The 17,718-nt window shown below is 48.3% G+C and overlaps 6 protein-coding genes across 6 annotated transcripts; 4 read left to right on the top strand and 2 right to left on the bottom strand.

Moving 5' to 3' along the window:
- Positions 1-524: 524 nt before the first annotated feature.
- N7500_005282 (DNA binding HTH domain Psq-type) lies at positions 525-2,227 on the top strand (the record flags this gene model as incomplete). The annotated part of the gene is made up of 3 exons (XM_056676427.1): positions 525-963; positions 1,018-1,039; positions 1,087-2,227. The coding sequence occupies 3 exons, from the start codon at positions 525-527 to the stop codon at positions 2,225-2,227; spliced, it is 1,602 nt and encodes a 533-aa protein (XP_056531427.1).
- Positions 2,228-3,087: 860 nt separating this feature from the next.
- N7500_005281 (PXA domain-containing protein) lies at positions 3,088-6,441 on the bottom strand (the record flags this gene model as incomplete). The annotated part of the gene is made up of 3 exons (XM_056676426.1): positions 3,088-4,024; positions 5,044-5,845; positions 5,934-6,441. 3 exons carry the CDS (start codon positions 6,439-6,441, stop codon positions 3,088-3,090), a joined length of 2,247 nt encoding a protein of 748 aa, XP_056531426.1.
- Positions 6,442-6,734: 293 nt separating this feature from the next.
- On the top strand, positions 6,735-8,042 carry N7500_005280 (uridine-cytidine N-ribohydrolase; the record flags this gene model as incomplete). Its single annotated transcript, XM_056676425.1, has 4 exons — positions 6,735-6,815; positions 6,872-7,076; positions 7,126-7,442; positions 7,497-8,042. 4 exons carry the CDS (start codon positions 6,735-6,737, stop codon positions 8,040-8,042), a joined length of 1,149 nt encoding a protein of 382 aa, XP_056531425.1.
- Positions 8,043-8,902: 860 nt separating this feature from the next.
- N7500_005279 (GID4/VID24 family protein) lies at positions 8,903-10,720 on the top strand (the record flags this gene model as incomplete). Its single annotated transcript, XM_056676424.1, has 4 exons — positions 8,903-8,917; positions 8,969-9,401; positions 9,487-10,467; positions 10,530-10,720. The coding sequence occupies 4 exons, from the start codon at positions 8,903-8,905 to the stop codon at positions 10,718-10,720; spliced, it is 1,620 nt and encodes a 539-aa protein (XP_056531424.1).
- A 2,713-nt stretch (positions 10,721-13,433) lies between these two features.
- On the top strand, positions 13,434-15,271 carry N7500_005278 (uncharacterized protein; the record flags this gene model as incomplete). Its single annotated transcript, XM_056676423.1, has 6 exons — positions 13,434-13,543; positions 13,593-13,623; positions 13,670-13,807; positions 13,857-13,907; positions 13,955-14,207; positions 14,259-15,271. The coding sequence occupies 6 exons, from the start codon at positions 13,434-13,436 to the stop codon at positions 15,269-15,271; spliced, it is 1,596 nt and encodes a 531-aa protein (XP_056531423.1).
- Positions 15,272-15,657: 386 nt separating this feature from the next.
- Positions 15,658-17,717, bottom strand: N7500_005277 (aldo/keto reductase; the record flags this gene model as incomplete). The annotated part of the gene is made up of 4 exons (XM_056676422.1): positions 15,658-16,207; positions 16,255-16,535; positions 17,507-17,617; positions 17,679-17,717. 4 exons carry the CDS (start codon positions 17,715-17,717, stop codon positions 15,658-15,660), a joined length of 981 nt encoding a protein of 326 aa, XP_056531422.1.
- Position 17,718: the final 1 nt, after the last annotated feature.

Below are 17,718 nucleotides of genomic sequence, written 5' to 3'. Positions count from 1 at the left end.
TTTTTCTTGTTGGTTTTTTTTTATGGAATTTTTTTCACTTCGGATGGACCTTTTCACTGTAACCAATCACCAACCAGGTCGGGTGGATAACTCTCGGGGGAAGGTTATCATAGATTTCTCCGGACAGTGGTCTTTCTCGTGCCAGTTGCAATTGAGATCTGTAGTTGTTCTGTCAAATCCACGCGATACTGATCGACCTACTGATTTTCCTTTTAACCCCATTGCCTTACCCGCATGCTTTCTACCTTCTTGCATACTGTATACTTTATACCTTTTACTTTGCCCTAGGTAGTCTATAGGGCTACTCTTCTCGGGACATTACTCTCTGGGTAATTTTATACAGGTCTACAGAAGCTGTGGAACATGTATCAGATTCTATTGTCTTACCCTTAGATTGTTTCATTGTTCCCCGGGATCTCTTTTTTTGTCTCTCTTTCTTTGATTTCTTCTCAAATCGAGCCTATCACGACAATAACTCCCCACAAGAAAAGGACTGCCTTCATTGTTCTGGAGATCCATTGTTCATGGAGGAGCCCACCATGGAAACGGAGACTCATCATCCGCCGGAGAGCGAATACCCACATTCGCCATGGGAAATGGGCACATTTACTTCTCCCCAGCACTCGCCACCTATGCCAGAATATAGTGGGTTTGACTACGGTCAATCGCAGCTCATGGCCGTTGACTCATATGGCATGTCAATACCCCCGCCCTATGCCACCATGCCACTACCGATGCCTTCGCATTCCTGGCCCAGTATGCTCACAACCCACTCTCCGTTTGCTGCATCTGGGCTAGCTATTTCCACCCCGACGTCGGTATCTCCTTCGGCTCCCATGCCTCCAGTACGAAAGACCTCGACTGGAGGGTCTACACCGCGCAGGACACTTACCGACGAAGATCGCCGGCAAATGTGTATTTATCATGAGGAAAACAAGACTGCTAAGCAGACTGATATTGGAGGTACGCAATACGTCTTTCTCTGTATTCAAGGGACCAGGCTAACCCTATATACAGCGTTGTTTGGAGTCGAGAGAAGGTATCATTGCAACCTCAGTTTATTTGATTCAATCTAACATGTAACAGCACTGTTTCCAAAGTCCTTCGCCAGAAGGAAAAGTACCTAAACCCTGAAGACGGGAGTCGATCTCCCATCAAACGGGCCAAGGGCAGAGTCCCCGATATTGAGAAAGCTTTATCCAACTGGGCAAGGAACTACCAGCGCCAAGGATATCCCCTGAATGATGAAATGATCAAAGAGAAAGCACTCTTCTTCGCCAGCACCTGCGGCTGCCCCGAAGGCAAGGAAAAGGTCTGCACGACAGCCTGGCTAGAAAAGTTCAAGCACAAGAACAATCTTCTCGGCGCAAAAGTGCGCAGAGGATCTGCCGAAATTCGCAGCGGATCCAACAGCCCAACCCACCTCAATACCGATTTTGGATCTGCTCTTCAAAGCCCTAGCGGACCCTCGCCTACATCTCCAGTGGATGGGTTCGTATCCCCATTGTCTCCCATGAGCCAAGAAGGGTTCAAGCGGGACATGGGTGAACTACCTGACCTGACCGGGGGCTACCAACACGGGTATTCCAAGAGTACAACCTCAATCGACACTTCAGCGGGTATGATTAGTCCGACATCCACTTTGGTCTCCGAGAGCCCTTTCACACCGACGAGCCAATCCCGTCTTCCAATGGCCAACAATAGCACCAACCGACCACGCAGCCAGACCTTCCCGCTCGTTCCAATCGACCCAACACTTCTATCCGCCGACGAAGTGACGGACCCACAGCGTCAAAAGCGCGACCTCCAGCAATCACTTTCGGTCTCCATCTTGCAGTCCCCAGTGGAAATGGACGACCCTAAGCCCGCCACGTGCCCGGTCCACCAGACCAACGTCATCAAGCGCAATCGCAGCAACCCAGAAATCAAGACCAAGTCCATGCCGCCGCCTTCAAAGTCTACTACCATCTCGCCAATCAGCTCACCGGGATCACCGACGCAGGACGAGGCTCGTCGCGCCCTGGAAGTCGTTATGACCTACTTCGACCACCAACCGGCCGGTCTCGCCGCACAGGAGTACATGACCATCGGAAAACTAATGGAGAGGCTTGCGCTCGCCAAGAGCCAGGCCGGACTTCTGTTGGGTGGCTTGCCGCGAATTGATGAGCATGAGGATACTCCCATCCCGCGTGTGACGAAGAAGAGGAGCATCCACAATTTGGGATGAGTCTTGAACAGAATTGCATTTTGCATATCTTCCCTTCCTTTTTTTCCCTTTTTTGCATTTATTCCCCCCTTCCTGTTGCATCGCTTGATTTGCTACGGAAGCTTTTCCCCTTCCCCCCATCCCCAACATTATCTGATTTACCCTGATGCGTGATTCCCCATTCTCTTCTTCCTTTCCTTCATTCGGTGGTCTATTTGCTATTCTGTTCTTTTTCTTTGGTAACACTTGTACGAACCTTTCTTTTATATCCATTTCCTATCTCTCCGGCCAGCAATGGCAACGAGATATAAAACCTGGGCAACCAAACAAAAAACATACACATATCCAGAGGGCGACCTCTACTTTTGGAACTCTTGGGATTACGGATTTGGGAATAGGCGCAAACGCCCTGGCATTCCCAGTCTGGACGAGTTGGATGCATATGGAATAATGGGCACATGGCAATATGTGATGGTATATGGAATTGGGATCATCGGCCTTGGACTTGGGAGTTTTTGCCGCTTGCTTTCTTCTTCGGGTTTTTTGCTTTTTTTTTCTTTTTTTTTTTTGGCTGTTGGTTTGCTATATCCCTCACCCCCTTGTACTGCATCTCTTCTCACACTCTTTCATATTTAATTTTTTTTCCCTTTCTTTTTTATAAAAAAATTGGGCTGCTCACGCGGAAAGAACATAATTTCTCATTAGGTTTACCTATTCACCTATACATGAACCACGTCAGATTAGTTTTGCCTATTATACCCCGATATCTTCCTACAATCATACTGGTTTTTTTAACTTTGGAACTTATGCTAGTCATAAGTAAGGCATATCTCATTAATTAAGTCTCGTTATAATAAAAAAAAAAGCCGACAACATGTAATCTATACAAATGCAGGTGGTACTGACGCCACCCCACGATCCTCCAGTAAATCTTCAACACTGCGCTCAGCCATTTCAGGGAGGACCTTGGCCAACACTGTCTCGATAATGCTCCAAATAAGGTGTTTATTGCAGTATTCATCTGCAAAGAGATCTAGAAAATCACGCTCGATGATATCCAGGAGATGCAGTTCCTCGCAATCAATCCCCGCAGATGGATCGTCTGTGCGCTGCCGCTCAGCGGCAAGGTGACCACGCGTATCTGGGCAAGGGTCCGAAGGCGAAGGCGAATGCGATGACGCCAGATTTGCCTTCTCCTCCTGGGAAGCTCCATGGTGCGCACCAGGGGAAGAGGGCGGGGATGTGACGAGAGAGCGCGAACTGTTGGTGCTGCAGGTACCATCACCGCTGTAAGGCGGAGGCGCCGACGAGGGAACACCAAGGAAAGTTCGTGCGACGGAGCGCGGGATCAGGGCCAGGAGACTAGCTGCACATCGTCGCTTGATAGCGGCGATCTCCGTCCTAGATGGGCTGTTCGGTTTTACCGGCTCGGCCGGCTGATTTAACTCTGATGTTGGGACATCGTCTGCGATGACAGAAAGTGATGGTTGGCCTGAGGTAGCTGCTGAGGCACCAACATTGCTGCTGTTGCTGCTGTTCCCCGGATTATTGATTTTACTAATGATATCAGTCCTATCAGAGCCCTTGACTCCTTCCGTAATAGGAGTAATAGGTGAGGCAGAGGGCGCGAGGGCTTTCTGACTGGGCGTCGGGGTCTGCACAGACTGCAGAGCCGAGGCCGGAGCTTCAACAGGCCCGGCCGCTATTTGAGATGTTGGACGGGTATTGGCCGGGAACAAGGCGGTCCTTGTCGCAAGAAGAAGGTTGGGCAACAAAGTGGGGGTCAGCACGTACTCCTCAATGGTTTCCCGAAGGAATCTGAGGGAGTTAGCAAAAAAAATCTCAAATCATGACGTCGGAGCAAGGAAATTATAAATTAAAGCGATAATCTCGACTGTGGAGCACCGGGACGTTGTGCCTTTTTTTGGCGCATCATAAAAAAATAAAATGTCCAAGCATATAAAAAATAGAGGAGGCGGAGCAAGATCGGCTTAGGCATGAAGGAGCTTGGGCCAAGGGAAGTAGAAAAACATCCAACATCCCGTACCTGGGGCTTCATGCACGAACCTCGGTCAGATTACGAATTCGAATCCTTTCCGGCAGGAATTTCGCTCATTGGACTGAAATCAGTAATTCGGTCTTGGCTGCTTGTCTTTTTTTCTCTTTTCTTTTTCAGCCAAAAGAGGCATGGCCTTCACCTCCACCGATGGGGTGATCAGCGGGGGGTTTTTTTTCTCACTCTCTTTTGCTCGCGCACGAGATTTGAACACCCTTCTTGCCAAGGAGCTTTGGATCGCCTAGATGTTTCCTTTCTTGTTTTGATCAAATCAAGTCCATTGAAAGTTGGCACAGGTTGGAATCTTGAGATTCGAAGAGTGGAGCGGCACGGAAAGGCCCGGGCCCCGGCGCTATCACACACTTCAAAGAACAGAGACGGGGGACATCCGCGGGATACAGTCATCCCTGTCCAAAAAGAAAAAATCAAGCTCGCTCGGACCAATTTGAAGGCAGCCAATCTCAGGCCAGAACAGCCCAGTAAGACGGTAATAACCATACGGTAAGATGACATCGTAAGGTTGTAAGATGACCGTAATCTCTCCGGGTATTGCAGCCTTCCAAGAGGTTACAGCCAGGTCAAGTGACCGACGCGGCATGCGAGCAAAACGCTTCATGTCCAACTCTAACTCGCACAAGTGACACTTGACCCATAGATCGTGTTTTGAAGATCGTACCATTGCTCCACAGTCGAGTATTTCCCAAGGCCTGAGCCCTTGAGAAGGAGGGGGCATTGACATCGCAAAGAAGATGGAGATAAAGGAAAATAGAGCAAAACTCACCTATCTAAGATTCCATTGGTAGCACCGACCCTGCCTGGGCCTGCCAGGATAAGATGTTGGAATAGGGCGAGCAAGCCACTCAGCCATGGCATTCTCCATGGTATTCCCATTATTTCCGAGACCATGGAGTACATCCGGTAGTCGAGAATTGGGCGTCTACTTGTGCCATCTGTGGATTCCATCTCATCTCTTTTCTGGTTGATGGGTAAGGCAAGTGAAACACCGACACCGTGCGAAGAGGGGCCTGGACTCGATGCGACACGAAATAATCCCGTCGCAATGAAACGCAAAACGACGTAACCAAGATAAATCCCCTGTAGAAGGCTCCAGATCCAAGTGGCCGAGAATGACGCCGATGGGTCGGGGAGCTCATCCTCGGTTGAAAGCAAGCCAAACTTTTCTAATCGGTTGGTTGGAGAGCCCGAGGCGGATTTTGTCTCATCTCGGGTTTGACGGCGTTTCACTTGAGCGGCGAGTTTGCCTATATTTTCCCAAATGAACCATCCCTCGCATGCCCTGCCACTGACTTGGTTTCCAAGTATCAGATCTGCTATAACGTCAACCACTAATGCTCGAAGACTCCTGTTTTCAAGGTCTTCCGTTGGAAGAAGAACTGCGAGGATACCGTTGGCGAGTAGTCGTCGATAGACTGCTTCATTCTCGCTCTGCTCGGCGATCGTATCTGGATCCCCTGGGTCAGGCACCGGAGAAAGACTGGGATTTGGATTCAGCTCATGATAAAGAACACGGTACGACGTCGATAGACCAGAAAGGTGTGATTGTTGCCTGGCCTGTCTGTATGCTGGATCATATAGTCAGCAATGTTGCCCCGTCTCAGCGAAACCACCATGGATTCCGGCAAGAAGAACTTTAGAATAGTCAAGTCTCACAGAGTACATGTGCTTCCACCAGGCCAGGGATTTCGTCGAGGGTCAATTGTGCAACGTCAATTTGGCGCAGCCTCTGCTCGAGTGCACGCGTGCAATGCGCGATTACTTGTAAAACTTCATTCACAAGAGCCTGGTCGGGTGTAATTTTCGAGTACCAAGAGTAAACAAATTCCTTTATTATGATGGCGAGAAGGGCGTAGAGTTGACGATCGACGTCATTAGAGCTCGTGAGGGGAGGTAACAGCTCTTCCGGAGGCTGTGGGGAAGATGCCCCGTGGTTGCTTGTTTGGGGGCACAGGACGCGTCGGATCAGGGCAGTGGTGGCCTTTTCACTAACGTAGTCTGGATCATCCTTTCCAGGGTCTCTCTGTGTACGGAGTCGAGAGGAAGGACGCGAAGGAGGCTGAAGCGTGGCAGAGGGCAGCGCGGTGGATCTGGAGCTGTAGGTTGTCGGCCCAGCCTTGAGATGAGATATCGGCTGAAGACCGGGGCGGAGCGGATCATTCATTTCATCTCATAGAGTTTTGGAGTCGGTTCAATAGCTATCAAGGAAGCGTTTTCTGTTAATAGCTGGACAAATCAACCTTTGAAGCGTTGATGATTTGTACCTGGCCCAATTCGGACTATAGGGCTTAGGGCCTGGAGATAGGCCTTATCGCGCTCCATTGATGCGGGGATCTGTTAGATGGCCAAATGTACTTAAGTGCCCAAGTGGCCTCTTGACTCTCAATTGTATTATTTGTTGCTTTGAAATATACGCACCATGTTAGACCGATTTGACCAAGATAGACCTATCCCCTTATGGTTGGATTGCGATCCTGGTCAGTCCCCCATGTTCCTCTCGCCTTCCTATCACTGACCTCGGGACTTTTAGGTCATGATGTAAGCCTCTAAAGGTACATGTGTATTCTAGAGAAAGATTTATTGATATGAGATAGGATGCCTTTGCAATCTTGATCGCCGCTCATCATCCATCTTTGGAGCTGCTTGGAATCAGCACTATCCATGGAAATGCATCGTTAGAGAAGACAACCGCTAATGCCGGCAGCATTCTGGAAGCGATCGGCAAGCCCGATATTCCTGTATATCCCGGCAGCAATAAACCGTTTTCACGACCTGCTCTCCATGCGCCCGACATTCACGGTGAGGAGCCCTCGCTATGCAAGCGCAATGTTTCAATAACACTTTCTAGGCGAATCTGGTCTTGATGGAACCGACCTTCTTCCCAAGGCCACTAGCCCCCCTGTCACCGATAAGAATGCTATTCTCGCCATGAGAGATGCTCTTCTTGCGCAGCCCAAAGGCACTCCCTGGGTAGTTGCAACGGGTACCTTGACTAACGTCGCATTGTTGTTTGCAACATTCCCCGAGGTGGCTGAACACATCCAAGGGCTGAACATTATGGGTGGCGCCATTGGTGGAGGATTCACCAATGCTCCTATGAGCAGACTCCCAGGTGAGAAGTCTAGGATTGGAAATGTGACACCATGGGCTGAGTTCAACATCTATGTATGTTTTGCAATCTTTCACCCTCCTCTAGCTCGGCTAATGGAAACATTGTAGTGTGACCCGGAGTCTTCAGAGTCAATCTTTAGCAACCAAGTTCTTGCATCTAAGACAACTATGATCGGTTTGGATCTTACACATCAGGTCTTGGCCTCACAAGCCGTCCAAACACGCATCTTGCATGGCTCGATTCACTCGACCTCGGAACCCACTGTCCTTCGACAGATATTGCATGCACTACTCACTTTCTTCGCTGCCACATACGAGAAGTGTTTTGGGTTGATCACTGGGCCTCCGCTGCATGATCCCATTGCCGTGGCCGTGATCTTGTCGACGCTGAATCCAGCCTTCGCCAAAAAGCACCCTGCCCAAGCTCTTACTTTTGATGATAAAGGCGGCGAGCGTTTTGCTGTGAGTATCGTCACGGATGGACAGCACGGAAAAGATGTATCCACAACAGGTCAACTAGGGCGCTCGATCGCTACTCCTGTGGATGGTGCGGGCGTTGCTATTCCCAGGGGCATCGATTTAGATGCTTTCTGGAACATAATTCTACAATGTGTCCAGCTGGCGGATGATTGCAATGCTGCACGCAATGTCTAATCTGCGATATCTTTGGACGACCTGTGAACATTTTAAGGATTTTGGTTACTTTAGACTGTCTAAATCTATAGAATGGTATCTCGGTGGAAGTCAGATAGGGCCATAGACCAGGATTTGCGACATGTCTAAATAATCTCAAGTTGTACTTGATACTCATATTTGACTATATCCATTGTTGATAAATGCCTTGATCCAAGGATTCCACTCCCAAATGCAAACTTTTGTGTACACTGGGGCAAATCTCGATTATCTCATTCATCTAGGGTAGTTCAGATGTCCTTGGTGGCCTGATCCTCAATGGTGCTTATGAGTCTCGAATCCCGCCGACCTGCGATAATGATAGGGAACGTCTCACTAACTCATAAGAAGGCAGGACTCCTATTCACAAGCCGAGAACAGGGGGTTCTCCGCTTCAGTCACTGAAAGATTGGATTGTCGAACATGGAGAGTCGGGTTCTACTGGCCGGAATATGACAAGCTCCAATGGAAGCTTCAAGGCTGTTCTTCGCATGGCCTTCTTTTTAAGGCTTTTATAGATCACTTTTCAGATGCAAGTCAGCATCTTGTGATGTTTTACAGGGGAGCCTCCACGTTCTTGGCTTTCAAGGGTATATATATATGCATAGAATAATCAAGAACAAGTGAGAAATCCAGATTTGCCTAGAATCCCCTTGGAAGTTGAAGTTCAAAGGCCCGGCTGAAAGGAAAAACGTCATATGTTGGCCTCTCCACATCTCACACCAAACACTTACTCGTGGACATCTTTTTCCCCAGACTTGATTTTGTTACTCATATTTTGGTTTCTTGGCCTTGCATGGACGTCGATCCCGCACACTCCTCGACGGCGCATTCCGATCAGAATGCCGCCTCCTAACGCATGTTTCATTGCAATCCATCTATAATATGTAAACTAATATCTCCTTTAGCATAGCACGCCACTCTCTCCGACGGCACCTGACCCTCCGCGCCGATCGATTCCCACTGCCCCTGTGGAGACCGATAACGCCCACGATGACAACGTGAATTTCCTACGATCGCGACCAGCTCTTTTCAATCCGTTACTACCCTCCTTGAGCCGACAGCGTCGCCGTCGTTATCCGATTAACCCGCCACCGCAAAACGAGGATCGCATGGAGGTGGATGATCCCACCAACCCGCGCACGTCCGTTGAACTCAACCGTCGCATCCCGATTGTCCGCCGCCAGGAGAGATCAACCGATATGCCGAATTACGAAGGACGAATGCCCAACTCACGGTCGTTGTATGGATGGGCGCCCGGATCTGATGATGAGGATGGTGTTGCGCGCGAAGAGTCAGAAGATGATCAGATGCAGCCCTTCCTCCATTCCACTTCGAATCGTGATACACCCCCCCGCGCGAACTCCGCGAAATGAGATCCCGGGTCCCGCACAACTGATACCCCATGAGTATGAGACATTACCAGGCAGCAACCGGGCTCGAACATCGGTCTCTGCAGTCGCGGCGTTGTTACAATCCGCAAGACGACAGCCTCGGCTTGCTCGAAGTCGCACATTAGAGAATTACATCATCGATCGCTATTCAGAAACCACTCCCGAGGAGGACGCCGAAAATACAGTAGCGGTCGCAACTCGTGGATACCGATATCGTCCTTCGTCGCGCGGGGACTCACATCATACCAACCTTACCCACAATGACCTACGCGCTCGTGCTACCGCTCATCGCCAACTTCACTCAGATACCTACCTGAGCAATATACTGGGCGAAACGATACACTATCTTGAGCGCATTAGGTATTCAGACTCCCTTGAAGAGAGTATGCTTGCCGTGGCAGACAGTCGCCTACCCATCTCGATGGACAACAAGGCTTGGAGAGATACAGATTTCATTTTATACACCCCCAACATTGCACCACCTGCGGCGTGCTCATGGCTTCAATCTGGAATGGCTTTTTCAGGCTGCCAACGAGCTGCCAGCGCCGGATGTTCAGTGTTGTCGCAACGCGTCACCAGTCCACATGCCCCTAGTGAGCCCGTCATTGTAAATGGAAGTGATACCACCCGAGTCAGCGTTTCCACTACAAGTGGTCGTCGATACTTAGCTAATAACCGCGATGAAAATTGGCCTGTCAAAGTCACGATACACCAAATCAACCACGACGACATGACTCTATCCGGCACCATGGAGGCCTACAATATCCCCGATAAGACCTCGCCCACCCACGATGCACATATTGTGACTTTCTTGGAGGGTGAGATCATCGATTTCAACAATCACACACTTGAGACCAAGAACTTCAAAGCAGATGCAGATATCGATAGCACATATTGGCGTGAACTACAACCGTTCAAGGATCTGACAGATGCTGAGATGGCACGGAACCTTGTGAGTCGCAAGTGGATTACTGAGGAATTGTCCAAGGGATGGATCTTGATGAGATGGAAGGGTAAGTAGCAGAAGAACATATATCCTATTACCGTGTATCTCCTTTTTGCTAACATACCCCAGAACGATGCTTCATAACCCCAACCGATGCTCGTCAAGGTCTTACAATTTCTGGATTTTACTACATCTCTCTTCGCCGCGAGGACGGACACATCGAAGGTCTATACTATGACCCAGGAAGCTCGCCTTACCAGCAACTCTCTCTAAATCCAGAAGTATCGAAAATGGTCCGCCCTTCTTATGCTTTCCGCTGAAACCCCTTATGTGCATATCGTCCTCTTCTTATTTTTGCTTTGGTCCAGAATAATCTTCTGGTCTCTCTACCTGAACCTTTGGTGTCTCTGATTTAGCGTTCTGAAAAATGTCAGGTGGCATTTAAAATGGCCCTTTGCATAGCTCGGCGATATCCTTGTTCGATTCATTCGCTCTTCTTTGCATCTTCTTCCTTCTGAATAGGTCCGTGGCCACCAAATTGCTGCAATCATTCTGATTTGGGTCCTGAAATCATGACCATGTCATAGTTTACCTTTTCGCCTCTTATGTCTTTGTATCTTCGATAAAAATTGTTCTTTTTTTTTGGCTATCATGGATTTAGACATGAGGAAATACCACTTATTCCAAGGCCCCTGCAAATTACTCCTGTCTTTCTGCTTCATTCATGTATAATCTTGTTATGTATCAGATCAAATCTCACCTCCGATCTCATTTAGACGGCAATTGAGGTGTCTCAGGAGTCGGGAATTGTTTGACCATGTCCAATGCAAGATATTGGCAAAGGTGACCAATCGTCTCAATGAATTTGCGAAAATGAGAGTCATTATGAGAAAATTGACCGGGGGTTTCCTGTTCAGCTCACCTACCCTGATAAGATTATTCGCTACACGAAGTACGAGTAGACTCTTGGCCTCACGTACCCTAATGCGCGACTAGGATTGCCTTGTAGATCACCAGCATCCAACATAAGTCCATTGATACTAAGGTGACCGCTTAAGCGGCAAGTCCAAACAGCTAACCCTGGGAAGAAGTGCTGCAATATTACTGCTGTGGCTTGAATGAAAATCGATTATCCAATCGTATTTCCTTATCCGCCGCATACGTTTGAGCTGCAAGGCTGGAGTCGAATTGAAAAGCCAGTTGGTGTGATAAATGCGGTCTCACTGAGACCCACCATTCAGTACGGAGTAAATATGAAATGATATGCATGTACGTCCTGGAGAGACGAGTCACATAAGGCCGCATAGGACATATGTATGACATTTCTTGAATTTTAATGAGAATTCTGGAAATTCAAATGCAAGGACTCACCTCAGCCGCATCTTCATAGTGGGTAATGGTGCTGTAGTGGATATGCATAATATCTCACCTCCACAACCTTTCTGCATGCCTAGTACTCCGTACGGAGTACATGTGCTGTAGTTTTTTTTTTTTTTTGTATAGGTCGGTAAGATGTGCCGAGAGAGTTGATCTCCTCCAATCCTACCTCGAGCTATCCCGAGCTATCGTCTCCCTGTTTGTTTACTAAGCTTCTAGAAGTCCAAATCTTAACATGCCTGCAGATGAGATATTGGGCGATGCCATTGCTCAAAGACGGGCATGTTCTCTTGAGCACTGAAGTTCCGGATCACACGGTTGATGATGGCAATGACTCAGAGGAAGAACGGGTAAACAGGGTCTTTCTAGCTGTTGCATTGATAGTTTAGGTGGTGGTAGTGCCAGTCGATGAAGACATCCAAGCAGAATATTACATGAAGGTACCTCGTGATGACTGACGGTTTATTTGTGATGGCAACAGGCGAAGAGATTGGAAAAGTCTTCCAAAGATCGGATAGAAGACCTTGGCACATATCGAGCTATAGCTTTCCTGTTACGCAAGTCACTAAAAAATGCTTCAGGGGTATATCATTGTCGATGCCAACCTTTATGGAAACCAGATTTTCTATAGGAGTCGGCGGCTCTAATTACCGCGGGTCGATGTTCAACATGCTTTTTTGGTGGTTAATGAGTTCTATCTTTCAAGACATACAATTATCTCGATTCCTATTCTTCAAGAGATAGGTCTTGGACTTTATGCCCGGGTCAGATTAGGTAAGTAGTTGGCCTGCCTTTTGCAGTCTAGTCCCAGTACGGAATATTTCTGCAGGGACCGGAATGGCGGTTTATCTACAACTCAATCTATAGCTTTCTCGGCACGGAGTCGAGGACATGTTTGAACAACAATTACTACCTATCATCTGGTCCAGCTTCTCAAATCAATTATTGGTGTGACAGCCTCAAGCAAGTATAGTGCTAAGTCGATGCGCCAACAACCTCCGGCGGAGCCTGCATGGGGTATCTCAAGCCGACGCGGCTTGAGGATTAGTGGGGTCTTGCAAGCAATGGTGCTTGGCCTGCTGACTATTTACTACAGCTTATACAAAGGCGCACAACGCCAATCGCTTCGCGACGTCGTTCCCTGAACGAATTCAGTCGCATGTTCTACAAAGCTTTCAAACCATACGGGATACGTGCAACTACCGATCCTCTAGTGCCAAAACCAATCGAACACCGTACATCTCCTGTGCAACATTTCAGCGGAAACCTCGGACAATATTCAATATTATGGGTATGGAAGATAACGAGTCCCCGTAGACGTTATGTATAGATTAGGCCATCCTAAATTGATTGATTAATATATGAGACACTTGGGAATATATTGATATATCAATCTAATCTAGAATTGAAAACGTAATATGAAGGGGTTTAACCAAAGGAGACTGAAGATATCTCCGCAGATACGTACCTCTAATAAATTATATGCTTCACTTAGCTTCACTTCGCTTCCCGCTTGTACTTGCCCGATTGCGGAAAGGCGGAAGATGTCGGGGTTACATGGCCTTATGTAGATCTCTGCTTATCTATGCAGGTACAGCGTTGAATGATTATTTATTGCACTCAACTGATCCCATTTTCGATCTCCAGGGATTCAGCATGCATTACCTTTCACTTTTGGCGATAGCAGGCGCTATCCAGCCTGTTATCGGTGCGCCTCGCCAGATTCGATCTGAGGGAACATGCAAGAAAACTAAGGTTGCAATCTTGTAAGCACTGAATTGCTTATAGATTGATGTCGAAACTCACAAAGTATAGGGGAGGTGGTATGGCTGGTATCACTGCTGCTGTAGGTTTCCATCTTCGGTTATCCGAATGTTATTGACAATTTATAGCAAGCCCTGACAAATGCTTCCGTGCACGATTTCGTGATCCTCGAGTATCGCGATACTATCGGCGGTCGGGCATGGCACAAGCCGTTTGGCAAAGACAAAGATGGGAAACCTTATAATATTGAGATGGGTGCCAACTGGGTATGCATGTATCAACCGCATGGAAGAAATCCTGCTGACAGTCAAACAGGTGCAGGGTATTGGAAGCGAAGGAGGCCCGCAAAACCCCATCTGGGTCTTGGTAAGTCTCTAGATATCGTTGATTGAATACAGACTGACCTCGATCAGGCTCAAAAATACGGGCTGAACACGGAATTCTCAAATTATGAGAATGTATCTACCTACAACAAGGATGGCTACTCTGACTACAGTGATCTACTTAGCGCCTATGACGAGGCCTATGATATTGCCAACCAGAGAGCAGGTGAGATTCTTACCCAGAATCTTCAGGATCAAAACGCCAAGTCAGGCCTCGCCATAGCTGGTTGGAACCCCAAGGCACATGACATGGAAGCACAGGCTGTTGACTGGTGGTCGTGGGGTAAGTGACCTGTTTTGTGAGTGCAGCTAGCACGGCTAACATCTGGACTAGACTTTGAAGCTGCTTATTCCCCAATAGAGAGCTCATTTGTCTTCGGCTGTGCGGGCGACAACTTGACCTTCAATTATTTCAGCGACCACGACAACTTCGTTATTGACCAGCGTGGACTGAATATTATTGTCAAGGAGCTTGCATCAACTTTCCTCACTGACAATGACCCCCGCCTTCAGCTGAACACCGAGGTCACAAATATCACGTATTCGGACCATGGTGTTACAGTTCACAACAAGGATGGCAGCTGTGTAGATGCAGATTATGCTATTACCACATTCTCACTGGGGGTACTGCAAAATGGCGCTGTCAAATTCTCTCCGGCACTCCCGGACTGGAAGCAGGAGGCTATTCAGAAGTTCACCATGGGAACGTACACCAAGATCTTCTTCCAGTTCAACGAGACTTTCTGGCCTTCGGAAACACAGTATCACCTTTACGCCGATCCTGTGACACGTGGCTGGTACCCGATCTGGCAGTCATTATCCACTCCCGGATTCCTCCCCGATTCCAACATCATCTTCGTAACTGTGACCAATGAGCTTGCCTATCGGGTCGAGCGCCAGACAGACGAGCAGACCAAGAAGGAAGCAATGGAAGTCCTGCGCAAGATGTTCCCAGATAAGGATATTCCCGAGCCAACTGCATTCATGTACCCACGATGGACCTCGGAGCCCTGGGCCTACGGCAGCTACTCCAACTGGCCTCCAGCCACATCTCTGGAGATGCACCAGAACCTTCGTGCCAATGCTGGCCGACTGTGGTTTGCTGGTGAGGCTACCAGTCCGACCTTCTTTGGCTTCCTTCACGGCGCATACTATGAAGGGTTAGACGCGGGCCGACAAATCGCAGCTATCATGCAGCACCGGTGCGTCAACGCAGACTCTGCCAAGTTGAGAGAGTGTGGACCTCGCAAGCATTATGAAACCCTGCATGGTACCTCGCCGTATTCCGACTACACCATGCTCAATGGATGGGCCGTAGATAGTTTGATCGATAATAACCCCGAATAAGCAGATGTGGAGAACATGGGGCAAGGAGCTTATATACAGGCTTGCAAATCTTGAAGCCAAGTGGTTGACGTTATCCAATATCATATCTGTGTCTATATTGTATATATTCCATGTTGTAGAGTTAGAAATGAATTGAAATCGTCCAAATCACCGAGCAGATCCATATCACTTATAGAGTCCTGAGAAATTGGGCACGGTTTAGTCCGGAAAAAGGGCCCACGGGGGCCCCCACAATCAGCCGTGGGCCTAAACTAAAAGCCCAAAGCCCAACCCATTGCTGGGTCGGACTTGGGGCTTTGGCTCTCAGGAAATAGATTAAGCGATACAGTCAGTGGAAAATTGAGGTATGTGGTTGCGAGAGCAAATTCCATCTGGCCTATCGTCCCTCAACTACGATCATCGTCCGCAAATCGCTCCCCCCAGGCATTCCGAAAATGAGCAGTCGCCCCAACCTCAGAAATCTCATTGATTTCCTCCTCCGTTAACTTCACATCCAACACCTCCTTATACTCATTCAACCTCTCCACCTTCTGAGTTGTAGTCACAGCTACAATATTACGTTGAATTAACCAAGCAAGAAGCACCACATTCTCAGTCGTCTGATGCGCATCCGCAATCCGACCTAGCGGGCCCTTCAAGGGTCCCCCCGGAACTCGGAAAGCCGGAGTAAGGCCCTTGAACGAGCCTACCTGGATGTTGTTCTCATGCATCCAGGGGACATACCCATTTGCACGCTGCAAGTACGGGTGATACTCGATTTGGTTGATAACAGGTGGGTCGATGGCGGTTTGCAGGGTTGCTTCGAGTTCGTGGCGAAGATAGTTGCTCACACCGATGGATTTAGCTTTACCTGCGGCTTTGACTTCCTCCATGGCTTTCCAGGTATTCTGGAGGTCGGCAGGCGATTCAGCGAAGAACGGCACGTGGATCAGGTACCTGTCGACATTAATTGTCATGTTATCATCCAGCGCCAAACGACTCACAGGTCAAAGTAGTCAGTCTGGATTTTCTTCAAGCTCTGAGTTATGGCGGCATCGATGTTAACAATACCCTGCGCGACCTTGTTGGTGATAAAGAGCTTTTCGCGAGGGATACCGGCCTCTTTGATTGCGATACCGACTTCTTCCTCGGTACCGTACATCTCCGAACAGTCCAGATGGATGTAGCCCTTCTGGATGGCAGTTTTCGTCAACTGCACTAGGTCATTATTGAAGTTGGTGTCGCCTTCTTCCTTGTACCAAGCGGTTCCGGTGCCAAAGGCAAGCTAACTACAATGAGCGTCATGATAATCAAAGGCAGGAGAAAACATAGAAGTGGGATCCTATTTCCATCGCGAATCTGTAGACTTGGGATCTCCATTGCTTTGGTGATGTGCTGAAGCTGGGTTTGTAGTCGTTGAGTGGTTGATGGGACGAAAGGAAGGACGCTGAGGGGCCTCAGATGCAAAGCCGCGCGAGAGTATTGAGTTGAGATTCATTGTTTGGAATGAGGAATGATACAGCTACCGTACTCTTTATAGCAGTATTTGATCCTCGTAATTGTAGTACTCCGCTTCTGTGATTGGTCTGGAAATGTCAGTTTAATCCGATCTTGTCTGTGACTCTAAACCATGTGTGTCTCTTCGGCGACATTGCACTCTGGATATTCATGTCGAGACTCTTGTAGAAGTCGCCAACGAATCGGTTTGAATTAATATATAACGACCTAGAGAATATTAGTCCAATGACTTTAACGAGTAACGGGGACTTTACGGAAGTGATATTGAGCAGTCCCTACCTTCCCAGAGGTAATATCAGCATGAATGCAACGCACTATCATAGTCCAGACAAGACATCGACACTCCCGCTAGCTGTATGCTTTTAGTCATCTCTGACGTACATTGCATCTAGCACAAGCGCAAGAATTGAAGGAAGCTATGATCTCACAGCCATCGTAATTCAAGTTCTACTACTAAGCAACATGTACCACAGACGCAGCAACTATCAATATAAAAATTCCAAAATGTAGACTGTATCTGACTAGTAGACCGAAATATCTCCACAGCTAGGTAAAGTCGCAAACTTCCAAGCTGACCTTTTGTGAAACGAGTGACTAACTTGATCCCTTCACAGTCGGCTTGTACTATCTAGTGTCTGGTCAGCAGTTCATACAAATGCTAGCAGAATGATTACATACACTTTCCAGTTCTCAAGAGTGAGCATTGACATTGTTCCCGTACAGGCGCATGTCACGGACTTTGCTCACGGAGACATCGTCCTTGACAACTTTGTACTCCCGCCAGGGCTCCTTGCGGCTGTCAGGGGTGGGGGCAGCCTTGTCGATGGGGGAGTTGGCGGAGTCCTGCTTCTTTGTGTGCGGAACTGAATCCGTGACGGAGTCCACGATGAGCGCAAACACTGGCGCATACGCTAATACTGGCGAGATGTGGTGAAATAGGATACACCATC

The sequence above is a fragment of the Penicillium coprophilum genome, assembly GCF_028826855.1.
Source record: "Penicillium coprophilum strain IBT 35676 chromosome Unknown utg000004l_segment0_segment0, whole genome shotgun sequence".
In the NCBI taxonomy this organism is placed as follows: Eukaryota; Fungi; Ascomycota; class Eurotiomycetes; order Eurotiales; family Aspergillaceae; genus Penicillium; species Penicillium coprophilum.
This window is presented reverse-complemented; position numbering and strand designations above follow the sequence as displayed.